At 43.1% G+C, this 21889-nt stretch overlaps 1 protein-coding gene across 1 annotated transcript in view; it reads left to right on the forward strand.

Annotated features, from left to right (window-relative positions):
• LOC126189038 (peroxidasin) overlaps positions 1 to 21889 on the forward strand; it is a 245209-nt gene that overhangs the window by 48121 nt on the left and 175199 nt on the right. The window contains exon 5 of the mRNA XM_049930888.1: positions 3188 to 3354. Coding sequence (XP_049786845.1) covers positions 3188 to 3354 — 167 coding nt within the window. The remainder of the gene's footprint in view (positions 1 to 3187; positions 3355 to 21889) is intronic.

The raw sequence follows: 21889 nt of genomic DNA on the forward strand, positions 1-21889 counted from the left end.
TGGTCGACCTGATAATTTTTGTGGCTTACAGAGCATGAAGTTCCAGTAACGCACTTTTTCCTCTCATACATAGGAGACATGTCTCCAATCCTAAAGAAAGCAGGTGTTGACAGATGTGAAAATTACCGAACAATCAGTTTAATAATCCACTGCTGCAAAATACTAACACGCATTCTCTACAGACGAATGGAAAAACTGGTCGAAGCTGACCTCGGGAAAGATCAGTTTGGATTCCGAAGAAATGTTGGATCACGTGAGGCAATACTGGCCCTACGACGTATCTTAGAAAATAGATGAAGGAAAGGCAACCTACGTTACTAGTATTTGTAGACTTAGAGAAAGCTTTTGACAATGTTGACTGGAATACTCTCTTTCAAATTCTGAAGGTGGCAGGGGTAAAATACAGGGAGTCAAAGGCTATTTACAATTTGTACAGAGACCAGGTGGCAGTTATAAGAGTCGAGGGGCGTGAAAGGGAAGCAGTGGTTGGGAAGGGACTGAGACAGGGTTGTAGCCTCTCCCAGATGTTATTCAATCTGTATATTGAGCAAGCAGTAAAGGAAACAAAAGAAAAATTTGGAGTAGGGATTAAAATCCATGGAGAAGAAATTAAAACATTGAGGTTAGCCGATGACATTGTAATTCTGTCAGAGACAGCCAAGGACTTGGAAGAGCAGCTGAACGGAATGGACAGGGTCTTGAAAGGAGGATATTATATGAATATCAACAAAAGAAAAACGAGAATAATGGAATTTAGTCCAATTAAATCGGGTGATGCAGCAGCAATTAGATAAGGAAATGAGACACTTAAAGTAGTAAATGAGTTTTGCTATTTGGGGAGCAAAATAACTGATGATGGTCGAAGTAGAGAGGAAATAAAATGTAGACTGACAATGGCAAGGAAAGCATTTCTGAAGAAGAGAAATTTGTTAACATCGAGTATACATTTAAGTGTCAGGAACTCGTTTCTGAAAGTATTTGTATGGCCATGTATGTAAGTGAAACATGGACGATAAATAGTTTAGACAAGAAGAGAATAGAAGCTTTCGAAATGTGGTGCTACAGGAGAATGCTGAAGATTAGATGGGTAGATCACATAACTAATGAGGAGGTAATGAATAGAATTGGAGAGAAGAGAAATTTGTGGCACAACTTGACTAGAAGGAGGGGTCGGTATTCTGAGGCATCAAGGGATCACCAATTTAGTATTGGAGGGCAGTGTGGAGGCTAAAAATCGTAGAGGGAGACCAAGAGATGAATACACTAAACAGATTCAGAAGGATGTAGGTGGCAGTAGGTACTGGGAGATGAAGAACCTTGCACAGGATAGAGTAGCATGGGGAGGTGCATCAAACCAGTCTCTGGACCGAAGACCACAACATTAACAACATAGGAAACCTGCTGGGAAGATCTTCACCATACTCGTTACGAGAATTATATTGCATAGTTGTCGCAGACTTAGGTTCTTCTAACGAAACTGTACAGCGAGCACACTGAGGACCAGTGAAGGTAGCGGTCTTTGTAACAAGTGTGACCAGCGCTTGCGGTGGTATGATTCGGTACTAATGTACAACGTGAGTCAAAACCTGACCTATTTTCCTACAAAATTACTCCGATGCTGGATCTATATGTCGTAAGTTTTATGCGTTTTAAGAGTCCTTTTACAAAAAACCGTCTGTAAAGTTTGCATGATTTTGATAATATAATTGTTGTTAGAAAACTTAAGTAAAGACACAAATATAATTCTGTTTCAGTTCCCCGCCCCCTCCTCCCTCTGCTTACCTGCTTATATTCCTTCCTCCTCTTTTTCCTCTCCCCCTGTGTCAACACACACACACACACACACACACACACGTGTCCTATCAGTTACTTACAGCAGATACGTAAAGCCTAGTTTACACGACGACATTGGGTTGCGTCACTCGTTGTGTGGAGTGAGTTGCACGCAAGTGGTTTCATGTAAGACTGTAGACACGGCGACACCAGTATACGCTCCAGTTTCGTCGTTTTGAGGGTCCCTGAGTCGTGTCTGAAATGAAAGATTTGGAAGCTGCACGTCGCACGAATTGTGAGGGGGTTAAAGCTTGTTGAATGGAATCACTGCGTAAGAAAAAAAATTAGAAACGTGTTTTGATTCGTGACTGGATGAAGAAAAGACGTCTGCTCGGTTGCTCAGCATCCTTACTAAAATAATTCATAACGGAAGATACAAGAATTTGTTTTAATTATCTTAAAATGTCATCAAAACTGTTCACGTTTCTTCTAAATAGAGTTAATTATGCGATGAGGAATAAAGGTACTGTAATGCATGAAGCACTGCCGCCAGAACAGAAATTACATATCATATTGCGTGGATTACAATCGAGAACACTCAGCATGCTATAAGATACGGAGATACGGTTTTAGTTGGTGATGACGCAATTTCATTTAGACAATAATTATTACTGTTAATGTTAATAATTATTGAACATTAGCTACAATAATTATTCGAAACAGGCCGCATTAAGAAGAGAATGGTTTGCAAACTACTCTCTTGAAGATAGATCACTGAAATATTTCAAGATTCTAACATATGTGAATTGGGAGCACTGCAGCGACGTTGTAAATAGATGAATATAGAATAAAAAATGCAGCTGTTTGAATTTGTATAGCCTTACCTCCTGTCAACACTATTCCTTAGCAAAGAGTTGGTCGACTCTTACGATGGGGTTTTAGTCTAGTAGAAGAGAGCGTTGCCACAGCTAGAATGACACTTCTTGTATTTTTCTTAATTCAATTGTATATGTGCTCCTAACTCAATAAATTTTGCTCTGCAGCTCAGATATTGATTCATGATCGCACATGACTGTCTAAGCGGCAGCGATCTGTTGCTTATTTTTGTAATCAGCATCACTGAAATCCCAGAAACACCTTTGCAAAGCATAGATATTCAAAAAGCGAACTTTTTCTTCGTTCCCCACTTCACATTTCAGTTTGTGTACACTCTACGAACACACATAACCTCAAAGCTCATGTCGCCAAAGTTGGATCACGCCGAAAGTGTTCAGTTTCACCAACGAGTTGCGCAAACGCGCGTCACACATGCGCAGTGGCCGGTAGCGCAGTTGCCTGCAACCTAGTGTCGTCGTGTAAACTAGGCTTAATACATGGTGGCAGTTATCGCTGAATGACTGGCTGGTGTTCGCAGCAACGAGGTGAACCTGGACGAGCCGCGCTACTCGAAGCTGTCGGACGGCACGCTGATGATCGAGAACGCCGGCCACAGCGACATGGGCGTCTACGAGTGCATGGCCAAGAGCCCGGCGGGCGAGGCGCGCTCGAGGGCGGCGCGCATGCTGCACGACCCTGCCAACGGTGAGTACGGCCACTGTCTCTCACACTTACACTCACTTCGCACCCCGTGTTGTAGAGCAGCAATGCAATCTCCCTCACGACCGTCGTAGATTCAAGTACTGCACAGCAGCATCGTGACCGTTCCTCTGCGTTCCTTGCATCAGTTTCAGACAACGCACAATTTAAACATAATTTAGAAGAATTTTTGGTGGCCAACTCCTTCTATTCCATCCATGAGTTTCTCAACAAGTACAGTAGACCATTTTAATGAAAATTTATTATACTTTAATTTTTGACAATACTTGGTTGTAACAGCCAAGTAACTACCTACTGTGTGAACGATGGATGTATGGAAAGCAGATGTAAGTCTTAAGTCTGTAAATAGTGGTAGTTTAATTTTAAATCTTGGGCAGAATCTGACTTCATAACTTAGGATCACTGAAATGAATAATTTACTTTAATTTTTGACAATACTTGGTTGTAATAGCCAAGAAATTAGCAAATATCTGAATGATGGATTTAATGACAGCAGATGTAAGTATTAAACCTGTAAATATTAGAAGTTTAAATTTAATTCATGTACATAATTTTACTGTTTATTGACTGAGGATCATTAAAATTAATGAAACTCAAGATTTTCTAATTACATTTTTGTAATGTGTTTATCTGACTTGTTCCACACCCGGGAGAACTCCCTCTTTTATGGGTCTATGGAATGAATAATTAATCTAATCTAATATCATCTAATAGCTCCTTTAATACTATGGACAAACTTGAAGTGCTCTCCGTTAGAGACAAAAATGATGTTGCCTATTCTCACAAAAAATAGGTATATTCTATAGCGAACGCAGATAACATAGGATATCTATTCCAAATTATTCACACACCTATTAGTGGACATTAATATCGGATGTGTCCACCCTTCGGCTTTATGATGGTTTTCAGTCTGCTGAGACGTTTAGTGAGGTTGGACGCTGAGGTGTGTAGTGAAGTCAGCCTATTAATTCAGCTCAAAACTCGTGATTGAGCAAGCGAGTCCATTTCAGGAATGTTATTATCCCCAGGCCATTGCCACATAGATGCTGCTTTATATAGGGTCCATCGATACAGTGTCAGCAGGTCGTGGTCGTGCGGTTGCGTTCTCGCTTCCCGCGCCCAGGTTCCCGGGTTCGATTCCCGGTGGGGTCACGGATTTTCCCTGCCTCGTGATGACTGGGTGTTGTGTGATGTCCTTAGGTTAGTTAGGTTTAAGTGGTTCTAAGTTCTGGGGGACTGATAACCATAGATGTTAAGTCCCATAGAGCTCAGAGCCAGCCATTGTCACAGTGATTCAATCGTCTCCGAATTCTTACTCTACAGTATGCAGTACGCAATACTGTAAAGAGAGTTAGTATCCTTGCGCATTTAGCATCTTAAAGCCTAATAAGGGCTTAACCCGTGGTCTAGTGGTAGCGTCTTTAATTATTAATCAAAACGTAGTCGGTCCCTAGATGGTGAAAAGATTAGAAATGACCAGGGGCATGAGAATATAGAAGCCAATGGAAAACACTGCAGTAAAGACAGGATACGTGACCTGTAACTGAAAATATTGTCGTGATGACCTCCTTATTGGCAAAAGATTCCCAAATATTCGTCCATACGGATGTCCGGGAGTGGACTGCCAAGGGAAAGGTGACCAATAGAAAATTACTGAATAACCAACAAAAGGATAACGTTCTACGAGTCGAAGCGTGGAATGTCAGAAGCTTAATCGAGGTAGAGAATGTCGAAAATCTGATAAGGGACATTTGAGGGACAATCTCGATATAGTAAAGGTCAGTGAAGTGAAATGGAAAGAAGATAACGTTTTCTGGTCAGCTGAGCATAGTGTATTAACAGCAGCAGCAGCACAAAATGATATAACTGCAGTAGGAAGGTAGGGCACAGAGTTCGTTACTGTGAACTGTGAAGTGATAGGGTTGTTCTCATCAGAATCTACATCATATCAACACGGCCAACAATAATTCATTTATATATGCTGTCGTCGCAAGCGGAAGATAAAGAGACAGAGAAAGTATATGAGGATACTGGACGGGTAATTGATTATGCAAAGGGAGATGAGAATCTAATAGTCGTGGAATGCAGTTGTAGGGGAGGGAGTAGAAGAAATGGTTACGGGAGACTATAAGCTTGCTAACAGGAATGAAAGAGGACAAAGCCTAATTAAGTTCTCCAATTACTTCAGATGGTAACAGTGAACACACTGTTCAAGATTCACCAGAGGAGGAGATATACTTGGAAAAAGTCATGAGACACACCAAGATTTCATTTACATCACATCACGGTCAGGCTGAGATTCTGAAGTCAGATAATGAATTGTAAGGAGAACAAAGGATCAGATATTAACTCAGATCACAATCTGGTAATAATGAAGAGTAAGCTGAAGTTTAACAGACTAGGCAGGAAGAATCAGTGGGACAAGAATTGGGATATGAACTACTAAGAAATGAAGAGATATGCTTTAAATTATCTGAGATCTAGCGATAATAAATGGTTCAGCAGGCAGTTCAGTTTAAGAGGAATAGACATATCTAAATATGGCAATCATAGAAACTGGAAAGAAAAACCTAGGAACAAATGAGCTAAATGCGAAGAAACCTTGAGTAACATAGGAAACACTTCAGGCGATCGACGAAATAAGAAGGTACAAAAATTTACAGTGAAATTCAGGACCATAGAAATACGAGTAAAAAAAAAAGATTCAAATGGCTCTGAGCACTATGGGACTTATCATCTGTGGTCATCAGTCCATTAGAACTTAGAACTACTTAAACCTAACTAACCTAAGGACATCACACACATCCATACCCGAGGCAGGATTCGAACCTGCGACCGGAGCGGTCGCGCGGTTCCAGACTGAAGTGCTTAGAACCGCTCGGCCACACCGGTCGGCTAATAGAAGCCTTTTAGTAATGAAATAAACAGTAAGTGCAGGGACTTTAAGGCGAAATACCAACTTGAAAAGTGTAAAGAGCTCCAAAAAGAAATGATTGTCGGAAAGATTGACTCAGCATATAGGAAACACAAATTAACTATCGGTGAAATTTAAAGCAACGGCGGTAACATTATGAGTGTAATGGGAACTCCACAGTTAAATGCACAGGAGAGAGCACACAGATGGAAAGAGTACACTGAGGCCCTCTATGAAGGGGATGACTTACCTGATGACATCATAGAAGAAGAAACAAACGTCGATAGCGAAGAGACAGGGGATCCAGTACTAGAATATGAATTTAGAAGAGCTTTGGAAGGCTTGAAATTAAATAATGTAGAAGGGATAGATAACATTCAAACCGAGTTTATAAAATCATTGGGTTATGTGGCATAAAAAGGACTGTTCAAGTTGGTGTGTAGTATGTACGAGACTGGCGATAAACCAGCAGAATTTCGGAAAAAACATAATTCACATAATTTCCAAGGCTGGAAGAATTACTGCACAATCAGCTTAACAGCTCATGCATCCAAGTTACTGACAACAATAATACACTCCTGGAAATGAAAAAAAGAACACATTGACACTGGTGTGTCAGACCCACCATACTTGCTCCGGACACTGCGAGAGGGCTGTACAAGCAATGATCACACGCACGGCACAGCGGACACACCAGGAACCGCGGTGTTGGCCGTCGAATGGCGCTAGCTGCGCAGCATTTGTGCACCGCCGCCGTCAGTGTCAGCCAGTTTGCCGTGGCATACGGAGCTCCATCGCAGTCTTTAACACTGGTAGCATGCCGCGACAGCGTGGACGTGAACCGTATGTGCAGTTGACGGACTTTGAGCGAGGGCGTATAGTGGGCATGCGGGAGGCCGGGTGGACGTACCGCCGAATTGCTCAACACGTGGGGCGTGAAGTCTCCACAGTACATCGATGTTGTCGCCAGTGGTCGGCGGAAGGTGCACGTACCCGTCGACCTGGGACCGGACCGCAGCGACGCACGGATGCACGCCAAGACCATAGGATCCTACGCAGTGCCGTAGGGGACCGCACCGCCACTTGCTAGCAAATTAGGGACACTGTTGCTCCTGGGGTATCGGCGAGGACCATTCGCAACCGTCTCCATGAAGCTGGGATACGGTCCCGCACACCGTTAGGCCGTCTTCCGCTCACGCCCCAACATCGTGCAGCCCGCCTCCAGTGGTGATGCGACAGGCGTGAATGGAGGGACGAATGGAGACGTGTCGTCTTCAGCGACGAGAGTCGCTTCTGCCTTGGTGCCAATGATGGTCGTATGCGTGTTTAGCGCCGTGCAGGTGAGCGCCACAATCAGGACTGCATACGACCGAGGCACACAGGGCCAACACCCGGCATCATGGAGTGGGGAGCGATCTCCTACACTGGCCGTACACCACTGGTGATCGTCGAGGGGACACTGAATAGTGCACGGTACATCCAAACCGTCATCGAACCCATCGTTCTACCATTCCTAGACCGGCAAGGGAACTTGCTGTTCCAACAGGACAATGCACGTCCGCATGTATCCCGTGCCACCCAACGTGCTCTAGAAGGTGTAAGTCAACTACCCTGGCCAGCAAGATCTCCGGATCTGTCCCCCACTGAGCATGTTTGGGACTGGATGAAGCGTCGTCTCACGCGGTCTGCACGTCCAGCACGAACGCTGGTCAAACTGAGGTGCCAGGTGGAAATGGCATGGCAAGCCGTTCCACAGGACTACATCCAGCATCTCTACGATCGTCTCCATGAGAGAATAGCAGCCTGCATTGCTGAGAAAGGTGGATATACACTGTACTAGTGCCGACATTGTGCATGCTCTGTTGCCTGTGTCTATGTGCCTGTGGTTCTGTCAGTGTGATCATGTGATGTATCTGACCCCAGGAATGTGTCAATAAAGTTTCCCCTTCCTGGGACAATGAATTCACGGTGTTCTTATTTCAATTTCCAGGAGTGTATATAAATGAACGGAAAAGAAAATTAAGTACCTGTTGTATGAAGTTCTGTTTGTCTTTAGGAATGGTGAAGGCACTAGAGAGGCAGTTCTGACGTTGTGGATGATACTGGAAGCAACACTGAAGAAAAATCAAGGCACTTAGTAGGATTTGTCGACCTGGAGAAAGCGTTCGAGAATGTAAAATGATGCAATCTGTTCCAAATCCTGAGAAGAATTGGGGTACACTATAGGGAAAGACGGGTAATATACAACAAGCGCAAGAATCAAGCGGGAACCATAAGAATCGAAGACCAAGAAAGGGTGTAAGGTAGGGATATGGCCTTTTGCCCTTACCGTTCAATCTATTCGTCGAAGACAATAGAAAGGTTCGAGAGTAGATTAAAATTCGTGGATGACATTGCCATCTTCAGTGAAACTGAAGAACAATCGGAGAATGTATTGAATGGAATAAACAGCTTAATGAGTACGGAATATGGATTCAGAGTAAATTGAAGAAAGGCGAAAGTAACGAGAAATAGCAGAAACGAGAACAGTGAGAAAGTTAACATTACAATTGGGGATCACGAAATAGGCAAAGCTAAGGAATTTTGGTATCTCGGCAGCAATTTACCAACGATGGACGGAGCAGGGAGGACATAAAAAGCAGATTAGCACTGGCACAAAGGGCATTCATGGCCAAGATATGTCTGTTAGTATCAAAAATAGGTGTTAATTTGGGAAAGAAATTCCTGAGAGTGTATGTTTTGAGCACAGCATTGTGTGGTAGTGAGACTAGGAGTGTGGGAAACCCGGAACAGAAGAGAGTCGAAGTCTTTGACATGTGGTACTAAAGAAGAATGTTAAAAACTGGGTGGGCTTATAATGTAAAGAATGAGGAGGTTCTCCGGAAAATAGGTGAGGAAAGGAACATACGGAAAACACTGACAAAAAGAAGAGATAGGATTATATGACCTCTGCTAAGACATCAAAGATTAAGTCCCATGTTACTAATCGTACTAGCGAGAGTTGTAGAGGGTAGAGACAGTAGAGGAAGACAGAAATTGGAATACGTCCAGCAGATAACTGAGGACGTATGTTGCAAGAACTTCTCCGAGATGAAGAGGTTGGCACAGGATAGGAGTTCTTAGCGGGTCACATAAAACCAGTAAGAAAACTGAAGACTTAAAAAAGAGCAGAGAACACTGCATAACACCCCCACCACGTGAATCATCCCCACAGCTTAACATCACTTCCTCTGAACATCACTGTCGGCTTTACACATGATGGCAGGTAAAGTTCTTCAGGCATTCCCCACGCTCAAACTCTCCCATAGTATAGTCTCGGGGTGTAGTGTCATCCATTACTCGAAACCAGTCTTTTCCAGCCACCCACTATCCAGAAGCATTACTTTTTACATCAACGCAAGAGACGCTCAGCAATGACAAAAAAATGGTTCAAATTGCTCTAAGCACTATGGAACTTAACATCTGCAGTCATCAGTCTCGCCGGCCGTTGTGGCCGAGCGGTTCTAGGCGCTTCAGTCTGGCACCACGCGACCGCAACGGTCGCAGGTTCGAATCCTGCCTCGGGCATGGACGTGTGTGTTGTCAAAAAAATAGTTCAAATGGCTCTGAGCACTATGGGACTTAACAGCTGTGGTCATCAGTCCCCTAGAACTTAGAACTACTTAAACCTAACTAACCTAAGGACATCACACACATCCATGCCCGAGGCAGGATTCGAACCTGTGACCGTAGCAGCAGCGCGGTTCCGGACTGAAGCGTCTAGAACCGCACGGCCACAGCGGCCGGCTCAGCAGTGACAACTGAAACGTATGGCGTATAGGGAATTGTTCGATTATTCACGCCATTCTTTCCAACTCCCTACACAACGTCATTGTGCTAGCTGGCATAGTGGTAACATTTTCGTATTCTGATTTCATGCGTTTCTTTTTTTTTTTTTTCAACCACTCTCCGCTATGATCGCTGCCGGTCACTTCATGAGGTCTTCCTTGTCTTAGTTTAACTATTTAACTATTGTTGCTTCCTCGCGCTTCCACCTCACAGTCAAATCACCAACAGTCGATTTGTGCAGCTTTAGAACAACTGAACTGTTGCTGATAGATTTGTTACTCAGGAGACATCCAGTGACTAGTCCACGTTTTCAGTCACCGAGGTCTCGTGACTGAGTCAACCTCCTGTTGCAGCTTCTACACTGACAACAAAATTCTCGCCGCCTCCGTCTCTACTGCTGGATACTCTCTTGTGACACCTAGTGATCAGTTCCGCACTGCATAGTGGTACCCAGATATTTTTGATCGATGATGTACAGCATCCACAAGAATCAAGAACTGAGGACCAAATGAGAATTATTCGCATGAGATGAGGTGTAAGGCAGGAGCATTAAGAGTGCAAAATTATTTACACCGTTAATTGTAGACGAGAGAACGGATGCTTAGAAACAGTACATCGAAGACCTATACGACGAGAGGGACTGTCTGATGAAGTTGTAGAAGAAGATATTGAAGTTTTTTGGAAGACATACGGATTCCAGTATTTGTGTCAGAGTTTAACACAACCCAGGAAGTCATGCGATTAAATAAATCGGAATATATAGATAACATTCGTCGCAGTTTTCAAAATTACTGTGGGAAGTGGCAACATCCAAGATGTTTTACACAGTGTTTGAGTCTGTAGACTTACCATCAGACTGTAAGGAAAATAACACTCATACAATCCTGAAGATAGCAAACAAAGATAAATAAGGGCAACAATTATCTCACAATCAACGAAAGAGTTCACGTATCAAAAATGTTGAAAAGAATGGTATATGTAAGATTGAAGAAGAAAACTGAGAATTTGTAAGATGGGAGTTTGTTTGGCATCTGGAAAGCTAAAGACGCCAGAGAGACAGTTTAGAAATTGTTCTTCGTGATCGAAGCAAGACTAAGAAGTATCAAGATACCTTCACAGGATTCATCGATGTAGTAGGCGCGTTCAGAGATTTAAAATTGTGCAAGATGTACTAATTTCAACGGGAAACACGTGTAAGCTATAGGAAATAATTAGTTGTATGCAATACGTAGAAGAACCAAGAGGAAAAGAAACTAGGGAAGGCCAAGAAAGAAGAGTTCGGGTTCGAAGGGTTAAGACGGGAATATTTAATATAAAGGGTGTTACAAAAAGGTACGGACAAACTTCCAGGAAACATTACTCACACACAAATAAAAAAAAGATGTTATGTGGACATGTGTCCGGAAACGCTTAATTTCCATGTTAGAGCTCATTTTAGTTTCGTCAGTATGTACTGTACTTCCTCGATTCACCGCCATGATTTCATACGGGATACTCTACCTGTGCTGCTAGAACATGTGCCTTTACAAGTACGACACAACATGTGGTTCATGCACGATGCAGCTCCTGCACATTTCAGTCGAAGTGTTCGTACGCTTCTCAGCAACAGATTCGGTGACCGATGGATTGGTAGAGGCGGACCAATTCCATGGCCTCCACGCTCTCCTGACCTCAACCCTCTTGACTTTCATTTATGGGGGTATTTGGAAGCTCTTGTCTACGCCACCCCGGTACCAAATGTAGAGACTCTTCGTGCTCGTATTGTGGACGGCTGTGATACAATACGCCATTCTCCAGGGGTGCATCAGCGCATCAGGGATTCCATGCGACGGAGGGTGGATGCATGTATCCTCGCTAACGGAGGGCATTTTGAACATTTCCTGTAACAAAGTGATTGAAGTCACGCTGGTACGTTCTGTTGCTGTGTGTTTCCATTCCATGATTAATATGATTTGAAGAGAAGTAATAAAATGAGCTCTAACATGGAAAGTAAGCGTTTCCGGACACATGTCCACATAACATAATTTCTTTCTTTGTGTGTGAGGAATGTTTCCTGAAAGTTGGCCGCACCTTTTTGTAGCACCCTGTATACATCGAAGAAGCTATGACGGAAATAAAAGAAAGGTTCAGGAGTGAGATTAAAATTCAGGGTGAAAGGGTACAAATGATGGTTTTCGCTGATGATTGCTACCCTCAGTGAAAGTGAGGAAGGTTTGCACGACCTGATGAATGGAGTGAAAAGTCTTATGAGCACATTCTACAGAGTGAAAGTAAATCAAAGGGAGACGAAACCATCGAGAAGCAGCAAAATGAGATTATCTATAACCTGACATCAAAATTAAGGACCGCGGAGTAGACCAAGTAAAGGAATTCTGCTTTCTTGGAAGCTAATATCCCATGGCGGACGAAGCAAGAAGGGCATAAGCGACATATGAGCACAGGAAAAAAGAGCATTCGTAAGCGAAAGAGAACTGGTAGTATCAAACAACGACGATAATTTGAGGAAGAAATTTCTAAAATTTACGTTTGAGCGTAACACTGAACAGAAGTGAATCATGGTATCTGTTCAAATAGGAAAAGCAGAGAATCTAAGTATTTAGAATGTGTTGTTACAGAAGGGTAGTGAAAATTAAGGGGACAAATAAGATTATAAATGGGGAGGTTCTCCGTAGATTAGGTGAGAGAAGGAATATGTGGGGGACGCTGACTTGAAGAAGGGTCAGAATAGTAGGACATGTGTTGCTGAACCAGAGGGAACGATAGAAGCCAAAAGTTCTACAAACATGTTAGAACAAATTATTCAGAAGGTTGGATATAAGTGCTACTGTGAGATGAAGAGGTTTGCACAGGATGAAGAGGTTAGCACAGGTGACGCAGTCGTGGTGAACCGAATCAAACGACTGGTGATAATAATGAAAAAGAAAAGCGCAGGAGATACCCTGTCTGTTTCACATTTTGACCATTCTAGTCTCAGGCTCTACTCGGTAGCCTCATGTCGTGTCTGACTCATTTACTCAGACGAATGTGTTCTTCGACTCAGTACTGCACCTTTAGCTATCTCCTTTAAATCAAAATGATACAGCGATATTAATGACGGCAGATGTCACAAATCGAAAGGAGACTCTGATTATGGCACCCGCTCGTTTATCCGCTCGTGTTTAAATGGCTCTAAGGACTATAGGACTTAATAAAGTGAGGTCGTCAGTCCCCTAGACTTAGAACTACTTAAAAGTAACCAACCTAAGGACATCACACACATCCATGCCCGAGGCAGTATTCGAACCTGCGACCGTAGCAGCAGCGCGGTTCCAGACTGAAGCGCCTAGGACCTCTCGGCCACAGCCGCTGGCCCGCTCGTGTTAACGCGACCTCTATTGGGAAGGGAAATACGCCGCTCCCGGATCGAATATAGCTATAGCTAAACCTATATCGGCGGGTCAGTATGCCAGCCAGTCTCGATGTGGTTTTTTGGCGGTTTCTCACATCCAAATATGCGTACACTGGGTTGTTTCCCACGTTCCAGCTCAGATACATGCTACGCAAACATTTAGAAAACTTCCTTACACTTGTACACATGTAGACAGAATGGCTACACTTCTGTCCTGAGGTTGAATATGAGATTGCTTATTTTACCTGTCTGGTAACTTTAAACACTCATTCAGAGTCAGATCATAGCATCACGTATCGAGAGACACTTGTAAAAAGTGACTGGCCTACACTGCAGATTAAAAAGCACTTAGAAATCAAATACGGAACTTGGGAAACCCGCCGGTGTGTGTGAATAGATTACAATCATAAAGTATTTGAGAAGAACAAAAGGCAATATTTGAGAAGGATAAACAGAATACAATTAAATAGAAAATCTACGAGACAGTAGCCAATGACCTAAGAAGAAGTATAGAGAGCTTGTCGATAGATGACGATTACAAATTAATTATGGATGAAACATGTAAGACAGGAGAGGAAACCGTAGTACAATGAAATCAGCGGAAAGAAATAATTATTCATAAAATACTCCAGGCTATTGATGAAAGAGGAAATATAAAAATGTTAAGATCAAGTGCAGATTATTTAAGGACGAAGTTAACAGGTTAGGCAATCAAGTTAAATCGCACTTCATGAGCGAGATATGTAAAGAAAATGAAAAAGAGAAAGAGATAATCACAGGAAAACTTCTTTTCTGCTTAGAGAGTGATAAAATGTAGCTTCCGAGACGAAAAATGTTAGTGTATCAAGCTATAAGGTACCGGTGAAAAATGTTTCTTAGGTGTCGAAGAAGGGAAGATAACAGACATCGAAGGATAGTACAACGGAGAATTAATCCGTAGCATGACATAAGGGGAGAAGAAGGAAATATGGAAGAGTCAGTAATATTCTTTCGAAAACTGTGGGCGTGATAGAGATTACAAAGATATTGCAGTATCTGTCAAAACCTATGAAACAGGCCATCTACCATCACATTTCCAGCATATTAACGACGTATTCATGGAAGGCAAAAGGCGATAAATGGGTGGGAGTATGTCTTACATGTCATACATGTAAACTGCTGACCAAAACAGTATACAACTGTCGGTATCTGAAAATCAATTGTTTTAGAAAAGAAAAAAGTGTGAATTAATCGATTATTAGTTTCTGTTTCTAGTGCAACTTTCGTAGCACTCTACCAAGTTACAACACGACAAGAAGCAGCAGCTTACAGGAATTTGGTCCTCCGTAGTACACGTGTAGCAAGTATTTTAGGTTCGTTTGTCACAAACAAATTCGAGGTCGTCCTGTTTCTCTAATGCTGTTCTGCAAGTTGGTGCCTTTAGATGGTCTACGTGAGTGAACAAGTTTTCTATAGATATTACTTGAATTACGTTAATGAATACCCTCTTCATGAATGAGACTCTTGCAACGAACTTAATGAGAATTTTCCAGGGAGCAGTCGTATGTCTGAGTTCTGATGTCAGGCGGCTCCAAAAGGAAAATCTGAAACTTTTAGAAGGAACTCCCATCTAACTTTTATGCTAGGAGACGTACGCAGTTATTTGGTTTCTAATGGAATGTTGAAGCGTATTTCAGAAGACTGACTTGAAACCGTATAGTGAAATAGATATATACAGAAATGTTTCACTGAATTCTGCAATGCTTGTAAAACGAGACCTTAGTTTCTTTTAAAAGAGATATTTGATGGTGCTGTCGGAGTTACGTCACTAGAATATACACATGTGTTAAAAATAATTTCTACAGTAGATTTCAGTTGAAATGCTGGCAAGTTACATTTCTGGAAAGATAAATTATGATGTATATAGCTACTGACGTACGTATTTACTGAAATACTTGGGGCAGACAAATCCACCCAAAAAGGAAAAAAATGTTTATATAATTATGTATCCGGAATTCCTTCATATTGAATTCATTATATCTCAAGTAATAACCGTGCAACGGAACTTTATAATAAATAATTAAATTTTTTTCTTGCTCCTTTCTCCAGTGATATCATTGATATCAATCAATCTCCTGACACACTACATTAAAAGCAATGGAGATATCTTTGAATTTAATATTTCTGTACAACTGAGGTTAGTCTTCGTTATACATTTCGAATGTATAATAAAAGGCAGTTACGTACTAAATTTTCTGTTTAACAACGGCAGGCAGATAAGAATTTCGTATGCAGCTGCACGAATATTAATGAATGCGAGCCTCCACGAGTGTATCAAAGTGTTGCTGTCACAGAAAGCTTATGCCCTAGACGGTAACAGTCTCTACCTAATCCGAGTTTTCACGTCTTATTCCTTGTATAGGTTCCTATAGAGTACGTTTTCGCTAAAAATTTCCAAAATGTCTGCAGCAGTGTTGTGTTCATACTTTTCGACTGTGCGCCAACACAAAAATCATTAAGACCCTAACAATCGCCGCAGCGACCCCGAAAACTTTGAGTACGGCTTGTAAATCAGTAGTTTGGGATTATTTTCATGTGACACCACCTTCTCATACCCAAGCTCACGCCTTCGGCTGAAACGTCACCTGTCGGCAGAGGAACACCAAAAACAAAACGCGTAAGTTTTGCACACAAGTGTAATTTGAGGAGAAGTGAATCCTATCGGGTCTCTACGAAGGAAACCAACCTCCTACCATCGTTCGAAGGAACAACGTTTTCGTCCGAACATACCTACAGTTTCTGCAAGTCTTTGGCAGCTCAGAACTGTCAGAGACAAAACACTAGATGCGTTTCTTCCTGACAAGATAAAATAGCAGGCTTTCTTGCAGAACTGCAGTAATGCATACGAAATGGATCCGTGCAGAATTCGTATTCAATGGCAAGTTGAGGTTCCAGCCCATTTCTGTATTTCACATAATGGGATTTCCGATGTTGGCATACAAAAAGTCCCTATCTTACCTTCTTTATGCCTACAAGGATTTTGAACTCTTTGCCTTCCTTTTCATGTAATGATTACCACATCTTCGCAGCTACTTTTCAGACACCTGTTAGTTCTACAATACGAGCGACACGTCAACAGCTTTCCGCCATGTCGATAATTTGGCATCAGTTATCTTGAAATGACGTCACTAACTAGTAATATTCTGTCGAAATCTGTCGCTACAGTATTGTAAGAAGTGTGCATTCACGAATCCACGTAAGAGAAACTGAAGATTATGTTAATGTTTGTGTGAATAGCGCTCTTTGTCCACACGTTGTTATTGGTGTCTTGCTAGCTGTTAAGAATTATCCTCTGGTCGTAATTCGCAGTGCCATATACATTTCCTAACAAAACCTGAATCACCCAGAAGACATGGTCGATATCAGCGTAACATAAACACGCGCACACCATCGGTGGGTATGTAAACGCTTAGAGTTGCAATTCTCTGTGACAAATAACTACCATCAGAGCACAGTAGTGTTGTCCGAGTTTAGTGTTGCCACCAAGATTGGTAGGGTGTATAAAGGGCGCGACAGCGTCAGATAACAAGCGATCACTTTGAAGGACACGGAGCTGTCACGTGCACGTTTGTGACGGCGTCCTCAGTAGCTGACTGACGCTGAAACGTGCTCATATTTGGCCATGTGATTTAATCGTGCAATATGCAGATTTTTGGGGCGTTCTGGTGTGACAGTGGCTCAGTATAAGACTGCTTGGGAATGTGGGGGCAGGCATACTCCTCGTCAAGGTTCCGGTCGATCAAGACCACCGCAAGAGAGGATCACCATATTGTGTAGCAATACATTCACAACTGAACTCGCCATACGAGAACAAGTCACTGCTGGTTGAGACTGATGGAATTCTCACAGCACAACGGCACGTCACAGACATCATTAGTCCTGATGTTTCATCTCTCATGCGAATGTACAGTGCTGCCATGTTACAACAAAACAAAGCTCGTCAACAGATGGAATATACCTTGTGGTGTTTTCTTTTTAAATATTAATATTTTATTTAAAGTATCATTCTCTTGTGAAGATTCAGGAATGTGTTGTGAGTTCTGCACCACTTCTTGGCGGAAAGAGCAAAGACTTTTCAGAAAACTTAAGTACTGTATGTGATAGTTTATACACTCCTGGAAATTGAAATAAGAACACCGTGAATTCATTGTCCCAGGAAGGGGAAACTTTATTGACACATTCCTGGGGTCAGATACATCACATGATCACACTGACAGAACCACAGGCACATAGACACAGGCAACAGAGCATGCACAATGTCGGCACTAGTGCAGTGTATATCCACCTTTCGCAGCAATGCAGGCTGCTATTCTCCCATGGAGACGATCGTAGAGATGCTGGATGTAGTCCTGTGGAACGGCTTGTCATGCCATTTCCACCTGGCGCCTCAGTTGGACCAGCGTTCGTGCTGGACGTGCAGACCGCGTGAGACGACGCTTCATCCAGTCCCAAACATGCTCAATGGGGGACAGATCCGGAGATCTTGCTGGCCAGGGTAGTTGACTTACACCTTCTAGAGCACGTTGGGTGGCACGGGATACATGCGGACGTGCATTGTCCTGTTGGAACAGCAAGTTCCCTTGCCGGTCTAGGAATGGTAGAACGATGGGTTCGATGACGGTTTGGATGTACCGTGCACTATTCAGTGTCCCCTCGACGATCACCAGTGGTGTACGGCCAGTGTAGGAGATCGCTCCCCACACCATGATGCCGGGTGTTGGCCCTGTGTGCCTCGGTCGTATGCAGTCCTGATTGTGGCGCTCACCTGCACGGCGCCAAACACGCATACGACCATCATTGGCACCAAGGCAGAAGCGACTCTCATCGCTGAAGACGACACGTCTCCATTCGTCCCTCCATTCACGCCTGTCGCGACACCACTGGAGGCGGGCTGCACGATGTTGGGGCGTGAGCGGAAGACGGCCTAACGGTGTGCGGGACCGTAGCCCAGCTTCATGGAGACGGTTGCGAATGGTCCTCGCCGATACCCCAGGAGCAACAGTGTCCCTAATTTGCTGGCAAGTGGCGGTGCGGTCCCCTACGGCACTGCGTAGGACTCTACGGTCTTGGCGTGCATCCGTGCGTAGCTGCGGTCCGGTCCCAGGTCGACGGGCACGTGCACCTTCCGCCGACCACTGGCGACAACATCGATGTACTGTGGAGACCTCACGCCCCACGTGTTGAGCAATTCGGCGGTACGTCCACCAGGCCTCCCGCATGCCCACTATACGCCCTCGCTCAAAGTCCGTCAACTGCACATACGGTTCACGTCCACGCTGTCGCGGCATGCTACCAGTGTTAAAGACTGCGATGGAGCTCCGTATGCCACGGCAAACTGGCTGACACTGACGGCGGCTGTGCACAAATGCTGCGCAGCTAGCGCCATTCGACGGCCAACACCGCGGTTCCTGGTGTGTCCGCTGTGCCGTGCGTGTGATCATTGCTTGTACAGCCCTCTCGCAGTGTCCGGAGCAAGTATGGTGGGTCTGACACACCAGTGTCAATGTGTTCTTTTTTCCATTTCCAGGAGTGTATGTCATCTGAAATCGTTTGCACAAGGCGTAGCGTTCTCGAGATCAAGAACAGAGTTCCCACTGCCAGTTAATTTATTTGTGTCGTGATCATGTTCGACCACGACCGGATATGAGACATAGCAGCTACGAACAGAGAAATCTCAGGGACCAGACAGAGCTGGAATTTTTCTTTGCTATACTACACCACACATTAAAAGAAACTGGATTTAAAACACAAACAAGGTAAATAGCAATGCGCCTTGTGCCTTAACTGCAACGTTTGCCGACATGCAGTCGGTCCGTGGTAGCTGTATGAAAACTATAAAAACACCGTTATTTCTGTTGTCATTAATTGGAGATGAATAACATAGAAATATTTTAAGTAATAAGCAGGCACTACAGCATTTGAGAACACAATAACCAATTTAATTACCTTAGTCAGTATTGCTAACAATAGGCTCCATATATTTCAGTTTTATATCATGCTGGCTGTTTCTTTAAATAGAGTCCATTAACATTTTCGACATTTCATCCTAGCTGCACACATAAATTCTTACATAGCACTGCACAATAGTAATATTTTATAATAAATAATTAGTGATTGCGGACAACGCCATGTACGCGTCCGCCGCCTTTAAAAAATATATCAGGACTGTGGTAACAGAAGAGGATTACAATTCTTCAGCTGTCAAAAAATGAGAAACACAAAATATCTCTATACAATTTATGAACAATTCGTATTCTGCACCGTGGCGCCTAAGATATTCTTTGAAATATCAGGTGGTCGCTGTTCAGCGACGATCTAAGAAATTTTTACACACATTATATGGCTTTTATGAGCCTGCATGGTTAGATTATCGAATTTAAGTTTATTTAAGCTATCTAAACAGATACTAATATTACAACCTCTATGAAATGTCAGCATGATGTTGAGGTTCTATGGTGGCCATCGAGAATATGTGTGGGACCAGGTCGGACATCAACTCCATCCCAGTGGCAGTATGGAGAATAACAAGGAACATTACAACAGTTGTAGTCCATGGTACGTCACAAGACCACACAACAGCTGCGTAACGTCCTCCCCGAACGAATCAGTGGGCGCACCTTGACCAGAGAGTGTTCAAAGTTGTACTCACAAGTGACCTCGTACTGGCAAATTCTTTATAAATACTCGAGTTTTAACCAGTGAAATAACATCACACACAAAACTGAAGTTTAATTTCGATTACCTCTCCTCTTTTGCAGTGCTTCAGATATTAAGCAGTGCACAATCTGGTCTGTTGCTGCGTGACGACCCCTGTCACCCTTGTCTCTCGGGTTCTTTTGGTATGCAGACCAATATGACAGAGCTGCTGCTGTCCTAGTAGTACACGGTGATGTAGTTGATTAAGTGATGATGTGCCCAGAAGCCTAGCAGTCTTTTGTATCTGTACTTGAACTGTGTTATCGAGGGTCTGCCAGGTTGTACAGACTCTGTTTGAGATCTAATGTTCGACGCTCAGTCTCTTGTCGATGCCTAACACCAGCCATGTCCGCATACAGAAGGTATTCCACTATACTCACTTATACTGAACTTAATTACCCACAAACAAATACATTTATTTCTTCCTTTACGATGCGGTACAGGTACATGGTGCATGGCATTAAGAAGTTGATTGGTCCTGAAGAGCGTTCGGGTGCAGTGAATCGAGGCTTTCTTCAACATTGTCGATTAACTTGAGGCTACACGTTCCTTCCTCAGCGCCATCCCAGTGTGATTACTCGGGACAGAAGATCTGGTTTCTTACTTCTTTTCGGCCTTCGGCGTGCACTCTATTAACCTAATCAACTTGGTAGTTGTTTTGGACATCTTCAAAAAATGGTTCAAATGGCTCTGAGCACTATGCGACTAAACTTCTGAGGTCATCAGTCGCCTAGAACTTAGAACTAATTAAACCTAACTAACCTAAGGACATCACACACATCCATGCCCGAGGCAGGATTCGAACCTGCGACCTAAGCGGTCGCTCGGCTCCAGACTGTAGCGCTTAGAACCGCACGGCCACTCCGGCCGGCTGGACATCTTCGTGCACAATGGTAAGGAGAAGTGTGCTACAGAATGGTGTGGCAGCTATTGTCGCAAGAAAGCTGGACATGAGCATAAATGAGAAAACCGATTAAAATTTTTGCCCGCATCTCGTGGTCGTGCGGTAGCGTTCTCGCTTCCCACGCCCGGGTTCCCGGGTTCGATTCCCGGCGGGGTCAGGGATTTTCTCTGCCTCGTGATGGCTGGGTGTTGTGTGCTGTCCTTAGGTTAGTTAGGTTTAAGTAGTTCTAAGTTCTAGGGGACTGATGACCATAGAGGTTAAGTCCCATAGTGCTCAGAGCCATTTGAACCATTTGATTAAAATTTTTTTGTTTATTTACAGACGAAATTACATTCTTATGACACAGTCATAACCGGTTTTGGCCATACAATGACCATCTTCAGATTCTATAACAATACAAAAGAAAATTTATATTAAAACCTAAAAATAAGTGCAATATTTAACCAGGCATATTAGTAATCTAGCTGAATTTATACGAAATACATATAGTTTATACCTAAAGGCGACATACAGTGAACACAGGTTCATGCGTTGTCGAACTAGCTATAAAATGTAAGACACCGGTCTTATATTGGTAAGAAATTTGTTAGATTTTGTTCCCCCTCTTTGCGCTAGATGCGCGCGTCCTCTATAAGATAGTCTTTATTTTTCAAAAGACTAAAATATGACAAATTTACTATTAATATTTAAGTCAAATGTCTGTAAAATTTAAAATTACAGAACAGATCGTTAAATCAGTGAAATAACATTT

This window comes from Schistocerca cancellata, chromosome 5 (assembly GCF_023864275.1).
Source record: "Schistocerca cancellata isolate TAMUIC-IGC-003103 chromosome 5, iqSchCanc2.1, whole genome shotgun sequence".
Classification (NCBI taxonomy): Eukaryota; Metazoa; Arthropoda; class Insecta; order Orthoptera; family Acrididae; genus Schistocerca; species Schistocerca cancellata.